Genomic DNA, 12,367 nt, shown 5'->3' with positions numbered 1-12,367 from the left:
CTTATGCACAACAACGGCAGCTATTAACATTCTGTCAGCTATTAACATTCTGTCGTGTGGGAGGGCATTTCAAAAAATCCAAATAAAAAAATCTCATCACAAATTCAAATCTTTTGCCAAAACAAATAGACAGGTCCCTGTGGTCGGGCAGATCAAGAGGTTGGTTCAGTCCAGTGAGTGCCTTTGCAAGGGAACACTTCATTGCGGAGCACGGGGTCTGGTGATTTGGTTATTTTGCCAAACTCGCTGAGGGTGCTCTCCGTGAGTCTGGGAAAGGCCAAGTGAGGTCAGCTAAATAAAACAAACACAAATAACACAGAGTTTTGTCTTTTGTAGTGTAGTTTAATCACTGTATTGATATTAAATATACTATAAAGGCCAAGCTGCTTTATTTTAATCATAAGTTGAATTTGTTATAATTTCATTTTCGAATTTTGATCAGTTTGTCATGATTCTCTGAATGTGCTTAGTGTCTGTCTTCATACAGGCCTCATTATATAGGTATGTTAAAAAGAAAAAAGGCAGGTGTAAGTTTTGGGAAACACAGTATTGCAGCCATTAAAGTGTAGCTCATCTTCCAGGTGGAGGCAGATTTACAGATTCTAGTTCATATTTTATATTAAAGCAATAAAATAGTCTTAAATAGGTTTGCCCAATAGGCTTAACCCTTTATAGGGCACTCATTGAAATACTTTGAAATAAACAATTTCAGCTGGAGAGTGTTGTTGGGGGACATAACATAAGTGTATTTCTGTTGCAACATTTTTCTAAATTTTTCGTCCCTGATGGTAAAAATAATAATAATTTAAAAAAAAATACTGTTACCATATTTAAAGTTACCATATTTAGTTTCTTGTCCTTTAAGGGGTAAAAAAAAATAGTAAGGTTTATATGTAAAATATACAAAAAGTACTTCCAGGTCTCGGGGGTGCTGGTACATAGGTTGCATTTTGTGATATTGATGTTTGAATGATCACACCTGTCATAGGCGAGAGCTTTTGTAATGTGATTGAGCTTTACGTGCAGTGGGCGGGGTCAGTCACCTCCAGTATTGTTTGCCTAAAAATGTTTCTAAAAATAACCTTTGGAAACATAAAAACATATAGTTCTAAGGTTTATTGGTTCTTTTGTCTTTAAGTGAACAGGGTGTACGATCAAATATGGTGCCTTCCATTTTCATGCTGTAATTTCACTTATTTCACTAAAACCAACACATTATATCATCACAATTATTCACCAATACAATGTGTGAGTTTCATCAACTTGCCATAGTTAGTTTTCAAGTTATGTAAAGAAATGTACCATAAAGTTAGCCGGACTTGGGTCTTTTTCAGACTTCAGAGAAAACAGGAAGTTGAGAGTGCGACCGGTCTCTGCTGATTGGTCAAATGCCTCAGAGGTGGGATCTGTGATGCTAGCCTGGCATAAAGCCAGACTGACTTTATTCATGTATTTATAAACAATTCCAGTCTGTATCCCCATGTACCTCTTAACATGGGGGATCTGACTGGCTCGTGCCACTGTGATGTCGTGTGATCTCTTCTGATTGGCTGAATGAAGACTATGTGCTTCTTTACCTTATCCTGATGTGCAGCAGGAAGGCCATGTGTAAAGTGTGCGGAAATTACCAAAAATAGTCACTTTTCCTATAAAGGGTTAAGGTGGTTTGAAGATTTTTGTCTGCTGTGCTTTAGATCTCCAAAATATTACTATCGCGATTGGCTGCACTTCATCCCATCAGTCTGCCCCAGTGCAGCTGTGGCTACGCAAGCTGGAGAGTGAATAATCAATGAACCTTTGTGAAGCGCTTCGTGACATATGCAAAAGGCTCTATTCAGAACTAAATCCCCTCTTCCTCCCCTTATAGATACAGACGGCATCTCTGGAATCACCCATATATGGTCATGTTTGAAAACAGTTAAGGGGGAAAACAATTTGGAGAAAAATCTAAACATTCTCTAATTATTCAAAAACTACTTTAACAAATGCTGAATTATGAATATAGTTTTCTAATAAATATAAATACAAAGACATGGAGAGGAGCAAAGTGGTTCAACGGCCCATAGATACGTAAAAAAACGGAGAATGCTAACCTGATGCTACATGTTAGCATCGGGCTAATGCTAACGGTTAGCTAGCGCTAGCTACAACTGCCGTTTTTTCACTTCTACTGAACAATCTGCTGTAAGAAAATATCCAAATGGGCCCGATTTACACCTGACTTTACTTATGTGTGATAAATAAGTTCATTTTCCACCAGAAAGTGGCTAAAAAGAGTGATAATTGTGTTTCTCTAAAGATTCTATTTTCCCCCTCGGCGAAGCCACGCCCCTTCTGGGCAAACATTTCAAGGGTTTTTCCACTTGCCAGATGGGCAGAGCCTGTAGGGGTTATGCGGATGCCATTCCAGTTTATTTGTAATGGTTTTTGTCAGTTAACACAGTGGCTATAGTTTTCAGTGGTGGTTATAATCAGAACTGGTCAGGCTTAAATGCTGCGGGACGGATCGAATAGCTGAACGAGTCACATTTATCCCCCTGGACCTTAGTCCCTCCCCTCACATACCTCAGCGATTGGAATATCTTTGTGACAGAGCAACACATTTTTATTAGTTCTGAAAGCTGAACCGACTAAGTTTTACTTTCTGCATCCCTGACTTCCATGTACTTGTGTCCTCAATAGAGCTGTGTGGACACAAGCTTTCGTTAAATCACTTGCTTATAACAATTTCTAAAAAAAAAAAAATGGAGCCAAGTTGTGCAATTATTCTTTGGCTGTGTGCAACTTTTGAGTTACCTAAATTACGTGTCATGCAGTTTGAGGCTGCTTTATAAACAGCTCGCACTGTCACTTTTCCCCAAATGCAGTGAGAATAAGGACGTATGCAAGCTGCCACCGTACGATAAGAGGGCATTGTTATAATTGTGCTCTCACCATAGGACCTCTCCTAAGCTATTTATTTACAAGTGCTGTCACAAGGCAATGTATTATTCACATATGCGGCTTCTCTCCAATTCTCTCACAAACCATTGGCTTTTCACATTTCATAACTTGAAGCAACACTGCGTTTTACCTAATAAATACAATTATACGAATTAACAGATATTTTCATCATTGAAAAATGTACAAACAAACATGTGCTTTTGGTGTGGGCGGCTCAGCTCTCCTAAGACATGACTGTAACTTTACCAGGAGGGGGGAACGTCTCCAGCTCGTCTCCATGGAGATGTGACTAAAGTCAGCAGAATTTGAGGTTTAAACAGGTTAGGTTCTCATCTAAATCCATTCTTTGATTACCCATTCGAGCTGGACATTAGGAGCATGTTTTGTGTTAATGGCAATAGTTACGCAGTGTACCTTTAAAATAATAACAGGTTTGGAAGCAGGTGTTGTACGTTCTTCCTTGTTTTTATTTTAAAGAATAATACTACAGTTTGCCGGCAGAGACCAGAGTGACGGACTGGATATGTTGAGTACATGAATAAAACAAAAATAACGTCAGGCAAGGAAATATAAATATGACTAAAAACTATACAGTAAATTTAGCATGTATAAAATACATTTAATAGCAGGTGATGACATTCTTGTAATTATTTTTGCTGAGATTTGATGAGACTTATATTTCCAGAGAATGATATCTGGCAAAGAGACGCTGAGGAGCAGGCGGAGAGGAGATAACACAACGTGAGGAAAGTTATTAAAATTCACAATCACTTCTCAATTTTGGGTGACAATAGCACACTGAATGGCAGGGGAGAAGTGTAAAAATCACTGCAAGAAAATATTCATTTGCAAGCAAGGAATCATTGCTAAAGAAAACAGTAAACATAACGTATATATATATGTTGGTACTTACTCCCACATGACGAATGAGCTGTCTATTGTTGAAATTGCATTCCATAAATTACCATATAAGATTTGTCATTTCACATATTATGTTTTACTGTCTGAAGTGGTGCATTTAAAAGTGCTTTAGTCTTATGTATGTATCCTATGTGCTGCAGCTTTAATATAAACAAAAGGTGTTTATAGGAAATTTAGACGTAATAGTAAGCAGTGTTCATTTTGAAAACATATTTGAATGTAGTTTTAGTCTTAAGGCTCATTCACACTTAAGACACATAAGACGCAAGAACTTTGTTCTCACACCGAGAGCTGCAAGAACAAAATGAAGTCATTTTTGCCTCAATTACAAAACGTTTCCATGGCTACAGGGCAAAAATGACTTCCTTTTGTTCTTGTGTCTTATGAAGTCTGAATGAGCCTTTGGTCTTCTGACGAAAACGTCTTTTCTTTTTTTATCAAGATTTAGTCAAATAATTGTCTTCAATTTGAGTCTAGTTTTAGTCGACTATAATGTAAGATACATAATATTTCATATTTTCATATTTAATCACGGTCCTCTGCATCATGTTTATTCCTCCCACATGACCAAAGCACAGAGCGGTTCCTTTGGCCGTGAATTTAAATGATATGAGAATAAGTCATTTTAAGTCATCTTTTAGTCGACAGAAACATCTGGACATTTTAGTTATAATTTTAGTTTCATAAACAACTTTTTGTTTAGGAAAAAACTAGACAAAGTGCTCAGGAGTCAGTGGCCAAATTAGATTTTTTGGGATGGGAGAAGGTGCTCTTTGGCTGAGACTCAAAAGAAAAACGTTTAATTTAGTTTTAATCTTTATAGCCAGCAAGAAAATGTCTTTGACTAAAACGATGACGAAATATTTAACACGGACTGTAGTTAAGTAAATAGCCTTTCTGTGGCATCACATGAGGACCACCTGCTCATGTGTACACAACACAAAGATCTCTGAGAAAGACTCTTCTCATTGTCTTGGTCGTAGTTGTTGGACGACCGTTCAGATTAACCTTTACTCGCTCCCTCTTTCATTGTTTTCATTCTACAATAGTCAAAAATAACTTGCAGAGCCTCCTCCCAATACAAGCAGGTGCAGACATTTAAATGCAATACTCCAATAACTCTGTACTGAGGCCATGTGTCACGCTACCAATGCGTGAATGAAACATAGCAATTACAATCCACGAGAATTCATTCCCTGTACAAAGCAACTGCCTATTACTGTGGTGCAAGGGAAACTGCTGCATTTTTTCAGACGAGTTAATTGCAGGAGGCGTAAATGGGACTCCAACATGGTGTTGTGCTGTTTATAGATGCAACAGGGTCTTTGCAAGAGGGTTTGTTTAGCCCTAAAGGACAAGAGGGGTTCTCACATGCAATAAGAAAGCAGTTATTAAAGTTATTATGCAATACTTCATTGTCCAGTGGGGAATTTTTTGTGTGTGGCCTCACAGACAGACACTGGGCCCTGTATCTCCTCCCTGACACCGAGAGATAAAAGCGAGTTGGAGACAATCTAATGAGTCAATGATTATTATTGCCTATTATATTTCCATTAAATTAGAAGTGACATTAAAACTTTAACCACTTTATAACTTAATAGCTTAATATTTTTAACAAAATTTGACAATGAAATCAGCGGAAGGGTGTTAAAGGATCTATATCATGCTATTTTAGCCATGCCAAAGCAAAGTATAGGCATTTATATGATATATTGTACCTCTACCGCTATGGAGCACTATTTTTTGTGAGAAATATAAGTATTTTCTGGGGGTATTTTGCAAACCCGGATGACAAAACGCTTCGATTCAGTTAACTTCGCCCCCTCTCTCTGAGCGGATCTGCCCATGCATTATTAGCAGTAAAATAAATATAAATATCACAGCAATAAGTGAAGTTACTTCACAATACAGTGTTAAGGAGTTGACATCTGCAACACAGCTTCATAAATGGCTAACACACAAGCTAACACACAAGCTAACACACACGCTAACACACAAACTAACACACATGCCAACACACATGCTAACACACAAGCTAACACACACGCTAACACACATGATAACACACAAGCTAACACACACGCTAACACACACGCTAACACACACACTAACACACACGCTAACACACAAGCTAACACACAAGCTAACACACACGCTAACACACATGCTAACACACATGCTAACACACAAGCTACACACACGCTAACACACAAGCTAACACACAAGCTAACACACACGCTAACACACATGCTAACACACAAGCTAACACACAAGCTAACACACACGCTAACACACATGCTAACACACAAGCTAACACACATGCTAACACACACGCTAACACACAAACTAACACACATGCTAACACACAAGCTAACACACATGCTAACACACAAGCTAACACACACACGCTAACACACACGCTAACACACACGCTAACACACAAACTAACACACACGATAACACACATGCTAACACACAAGCTAACACACACGCTAACACACATGCTAAAACACACGCTAACACACATGGTAACACACAAGCTAACACACACGCTAACACACATGCTAAAACACACGCTAACACACATGGTAACACACAAGCTAACACACACGCTAACACACATACTAACACACATGCTAACACACAAGCTAACACACAAGCTAACACACACACGCTAACACACACGCTAACACACACGCTAACACACAAACTAACACACACGATAACACACATGCTAACACACAAGCTAACACACACGCTAACACACATGCTAAAACACACGCTAACACACATGGTAACACACAAGCTAACACACACGCTAACACACATGCTAAAACACACGCTAACACACATGGTAACACACAAGCTAACACACACGCTAACACACATACTAACACACATGCTAACACACAAGCTAACACACAAGCTAACACACACACTAACACACACTCTAACACACACGCTAACACACATGCTAACACACGTTTTGACTCACCACCGCTCTGTCCTGGCCTCTCCATCACATTGGGGACTCGTGTCGGTCATAAAAGTTAATCCACTTTGAGAAGATTCATCAAACATCCATCAGAGACAGTCACAGAAAAACACAATTTTGGTGATAGTCACTGAATCCCGGAAAGAAATTCCAACTAGTGAGTGGCCTCTTCTTTAGGAAGGTTAAAAACACGCTTTTCTCTGCAACATCATCTATATATTATTCTTATTAGGTAAGAATAAAGAACAGGTGTGTCCAGAATAGTTTAGAAAGAGCTCCATCTTCACATCCTTCAGTGCAAACATGACATCTGTTCAGACGCTCAAGGGTGCGTTTGTTTTGTGTTTGTTTTCAGCCCTGACCTGGAAGCGCTTCCTTTTTTTTAATTTAAAGCTGTTTTATAAATTAAAATCAGGCTGTAAGACATTACATTACAGAAGTTGTGCTCTTCCTATTTGACACTATGACGTCAGTGTCACAACTCAGTCGTTCACCAGCAGAGAAAATGTATCAGAGAGCAGGATTCAGGAGGATTGCTTAGAACTGTGTGAATGAAGCCAAAAAACACTCTGGGGATGTTTTTGATAAGGAAATAGATAACAACATGGCTAACAGCTCCAAAAAGTCGATTTTGCATGATATAGGATAAAAAACAGAGTGGAAAAATAATAATCCTTCACTGTGTTCAAAGGATCCGATTCAGGAACATGACAAACCACAGCGCAAATTTCCAAAGCAAAAAAAAAGTTATCTTACTACCTTCTTTCTTACAGCCTCCGTGTGCACACTCTCATTTAAAGGTTTCGCCATGCATTTAGCTACACTGATATATTAACGCTGCATCTTTACGCCTACTTATAGCGACCTGTGCATGTTTGTTGAATATAACTTTGCATTGTCTGTTTATTTTCCTTTGTGCAGGACAATCTGAATCTGCTGTTGACAGAGGAGGAGATGTACAGCCTTATGGAGACGTTCAAGCAGTGCAAGATCATTCCAGGTCAGAAACAACAATGCACTTCATTAAATATTAAAATGTTGCTGTTTCCGGGGGCTCGGTCAGAGGTTATTGAATATAAAACAAATATGAAATCACCTTCGGTTAACAATGGTGGATTCTTCTGCTTCCACACTTTGAGAAGTTAAAATGCGAGTGTATGGAAACAAGAAACTCGGATTGAAGCTCTGGTTGAAGCAATTACAACCCAAGGAGACCACAGGCAGAAAACTTGAACACTAAGTCAAAAGCTAAGGAGACTTAATGGAATATAAAAGAAACAACAATGTTCATGTCCCTTCTAGAGGCAGCCTTTAAGAGAATTCAATAAACTTACAACATACAGTGATGTAGAGATTGTGTTGTCATAACTGCATCAAACACTCATTAGGTGTAACACTAAACCAATGGGGCTCTTAATGAAAAACAAAAATTGAGTTAGCCGTCACGTTTGATCATTTTATACTGTGGTGTGTTAAATGCATGTCAGCCTGCTGTTTTATCAACTCCAATGAGTAATGCGTTTTATATGTAGTAACCGACAGATAATTTATTGATTTGTAGCCTTCATGCCATCCACATTTTCTTTTTCCGCTCACTTCTGCTGGACTGGCCATGGGGAGACGGGAATTTTCCAGAGAGTGCCCGGGCCGGTCAGATCAGATGAAAGAGAACAGTCCCAAAGTCACGCTTCCAATGCTCAGCCACATCAAGTTCTTCCAAACGTTATATGGTTTATAGATCTAATCCACTGCCCCAGCACAGAGCCCGGGCTGGGACCATGGGGCTGAGCCAATAGGACAATATGGAATGAGAAGTGAGCGGAGAGGGTGACCGCTGCTGTTGTTATTTATCTGTGTCCTTCTCACGTCAGTTATGAGAGTTATAGAACAGTGAAGGGAGGGGTAAAAAACACCCTTTCACTCTCAGGTTTGATCACATGATCCTTTTGGGAGTCTCGCGTGTGAATCTTTAAACGGGAAGTGTGTAGTCTGGCATCATCTGTTACATTCATCAGAAAAGTGCGTCCCGGGTCTTTGCTCCTGGCAAAGCTCAGGTGTCACACACTCACCAACCTGTCCAAATAAAGTGGAGATATTGTGACTTTTCAAATGACTCTCCGGCTTTCCTTTCCGCCGTTTTAGCCCCCAAGCCTGCCTCACTTTATCCTTAAAATCCTGTGCATCTCCAAATGTGACACCTGAACAATCTACAATCTGAAACAAGCAATTGCTTTGGCATCCATAGTTCAGCTCGGCACAGAGTGATCCGCACAGTAGGTTAATTACACCTGTAAGATTGCTCTGTCTGTAATTATCTCCGCTGCACTGTGACATGAAAACATTGTTCTTCCCTTCACAGAGTCGTGCCTGGTGTCAGACGAGCTTTTGCAGTACCGCCACTTTGCCTCTAAGCAGCAGTTTGACAAGGACCTGACAGACGAGCAGGAGGAGGAGGTTCTGGCCCAGTTTTCAGCCCTGGACCCTGACAAGAAGGGCCACATCGAATGGTCTGACTTCCTCTACTTCGAGTCTCTGGCTGTGCTGAGGAAACTGCGCTCCGAGGTGAATACGTGTCAGAGTTCAGTGCTTTGTTAAAGAGTGACTCAGGAACTATTGTTTCAACCTCAATTCAAACTGTCAAACAGACAAAAGCAGCCATTAGAAGGATTTATTTATTTATATATATTTATATATATATATATATATATATATATATATATATATATATATATATATATATATATATATATATATATTTAGCGATCAGACCCCAGCAGTAGACATTGATATATGAAATATGAACGAAAGTGAGTATGGATGGGTAGGTTAACATTAGGGATGTTTTCCCCCGGTGCCTGGACACTGGTGGTGGTATGGGAGACCGGTGAAGGATGCAGCTGGGTGAAGCTCTGGACAGAAGAGGAGGTGATGGGGTGGAGGCGGGTCGCAGCACAGCTGGGAAGCTGATGAGTCATGAACACTGGAGGCTTAATAGCAGAACCAAGGGCGATGATTGGCTGCGACGAAAGTGAGGCTCAGCGCTCATAGGCTGAGGTGGAGGTGTGGACCTTGCAGACACGATAAATGAAGCCTAGGCGTTAATTCAACCTGGGAGACTAATTTCAGCATCACATACCTCCTGCCAATGATCGCTTCCGAGAGGGCCACACCTCCACCTCAGCCATCAGCGTCAGAGCCGCACCTCCGTAGCAGCCAATCATCGCCCTCGGTCCCGCTTTTAAGCCCCAGCAATCATGGTTCGTTCGCTTCCCAGCTGTGCTGTGACCCGCCTCCACCCCATCTCCACCTCTTCCGTCCGCGGCTTCTCCCTGCTGCATCTTCACGGGTCTTCAATACCACCACCAGTGTCCAGGCTCCGGGGAAGACATCCCTAACTACAAGCTGTTCATCCATACTGACTTTCATACATCGATGTTACCGCCGGGGTCTGATCGCCAAAACTAATATACATGTCAATAAATCTTCCTAATCGCTGCTTTTGTCTGTTTGAGTCTATCCAGGTTGAATTGATTCTATATTCTTGTTTGCGTTTTTGAAAATGTTCAAGTAGAAAAAAAAAGGGTGTAGCGTGTCTGTACCCACATTTAAAAAAAACAACAACCTTGTCCCACTTACTGGGGGCCCACCTCAGGCCCCAACACAGCTAGCTACTGAACAACATTATTAGTTGGTCAAAACTTGCCCACTGCTCCTTACGGGTTGCCCCAGTGGCATCGAAGGATGGGTTAAATGCAGAGGACAAATTATCCTACGGGGACAACAAAGTATACAAACAAAACAAACAAAACCTGAAAAACTCAGCTGAGCATTCAAATCCAGCACCTCTAATCATTTGAGTGTCTTCTCGCAGAACTCCTTGGTGCGTCTGATGACCGGGAAAGAGAGGGACAAGGCGCGCTCCATCTTCCAGAGTCTGGACTTGGACAAAGACGGAGTGATCACACAAGGAGAGTGTCGTCAGGCTCAACAGTCCTGGTTCCAGAAGGGAAACAAGGACTCGCAATCTTGCAACGTCAGGTGAGTTCCAAGCACCAAAAACACCACCAAATATCTCTCCTTACAGCAGCATATGTTTTTTTTTTCAAAAGCCGTGTTGATATTCAGTGCTAAACCTGATCATGCTTACTACTAGAGGCTCTCATATTACTCAAGTGTGGTTGAGTGGTTGTCAGTGGCCGAAATGGTCAGGATTATTCATACCTTGAATAATCAATGAATAATCACACTCTACTGAAAATGTATCAGAGCCAATTCTCAATCTTTCGGTACCAGAATCCGCACAGTCTGTGTACAAACACTGGAGGAGTCTGTACAGAGTGAGCGACATTCTCATGAGTCATGCACAGTGTGTCTACTACACTGTCAAATATCCACATGCAGGCACAGACCAGTCAGTCAGGATTTAGTTTCCAATTTCATTTGTGTTGAGACTATGGATTTACTCATTCTTAGATAGTGTTAGATGCGTTCTTGGGGTAAGGATTTATTTAGAGGTAATTATAAACCTACAGATAGGGTTTGGAGCTCAGTGTAAAGACAATAAAGTCAGGAGGAACCGGCTGAGGAGACCCTAGAATCTGGTCGGACTCCATGAGTTTTTCAACAATAGGTGTGTAACAATAGAAATAAATGCCTGGTTGAATAAATTATGCGATGATTTTCTACAAGATCCATTATATTTTTGATGGACATTTCTGAACAATAATCTGCACCAGTTAAATTACCACAAAAAACTTTAACCCTAAAACTTTGAGATGTGATTTTCTGCCAAAATCCTCCGCTGTGATTTCCGCAAGACATCGCTTTAAAGCAGTTGAACGAGAGGCTGTGTTGTTTTTCTCTCATTAATTGCTGCCACCACTTTGTAGCTAAAAATATGCCCCACTGTTTGGCTCCAAGACAAAACGCTCCCATTGTTTGTCTGTCTCCCTCCAAGAACTTGTTCGAAACACCTCAGAAGAGTGCCCACTAATGAAGCCTGCAATCAAACACTTGATTACATTGTTACAATTTGAAGCTTTAATCAAAACACATGCATTTCTTTTCCTTGGTTTCCTCGCCTCTTTCCCCGTCCTGCAACCGTCCTTTATTTTTAGTCCGCTGAAATACGACTGCCGTTCAGTTGTCATTGCCAGTGGCTTTAAAAGGAACAAACTCTATAAATAATTCTTTTGAAGAAACAAAGACAGAGCCACTTTAAACTGCAAATTCTCCAAAAATAGATGTTTTTGCACAGTGGAGCGACACAGTTACAGTCTTTTGAAACAAAGGTGACGCGTGATGATCAATTTTGTACAAGCAAATGCAACCAACACTCTCATATACCTGCATCCTGCGAGTGTTTTGACAATCCTTTGGTCCATAAAGCATCAAAGCCAAGTCAGAATGTTAGAACACAGAGGAGATTTAGAAGTGAGGAAAAACAACAGAAAAATGTGTTTTAGTATCACGATAAAAGAGGTTTAATTTGAGTTTGGGCTGTAACCT

The 12,367-nt window shown here is 40.3% G+C and overlaps 1 protein-coding gene across 2 annotated transcripts in view; it reads left to right on the top strand.

Annotated features, from left to right (window-relative positions):
* Positions 1–12,367, top strand: part of phf24 (PHD finger protein 24) — a 70,376-nt gene that overhangs the window by 49,546 nt on the left and 8,463 nt on the right. For both annotated transcript variants that reach the window (XM_079582622.1, XM_079582623.1), the window contains exons 4-6: positions 7,781–7,859; positions 9,219–9,421; positions 10,731–10,897. In XM_079582622.1, the coding sequence (XP_079438748.1) occupies positions 7,781–7,859; positions 9,219–9,421; positions 10,731–10,897 (449 nt within the window). The remainder of the gene's footprint in view (positions 1–7,780; positions 7,860–9,218; positions 9,422–10,730; positions 10,898–12,367) is intronic.

The sequence above is a fragment of the Gobius niger genome, assembly GCF_951799975.1.
Source record: "Gobius niger genome assembly, chromosome: 2".
Classification (NCBI taxonomy): Eukaryota; Metazoa; Chordata; class Actinopteri; order Gobiiformes; family Gobiidae; genus Gobius; species Gobius niger.
The sequence above is the reverse complement of the archived record's forward strand: the minus strand, read 5'-3'. Positions and strand labels throughout refer to the sequence as shown.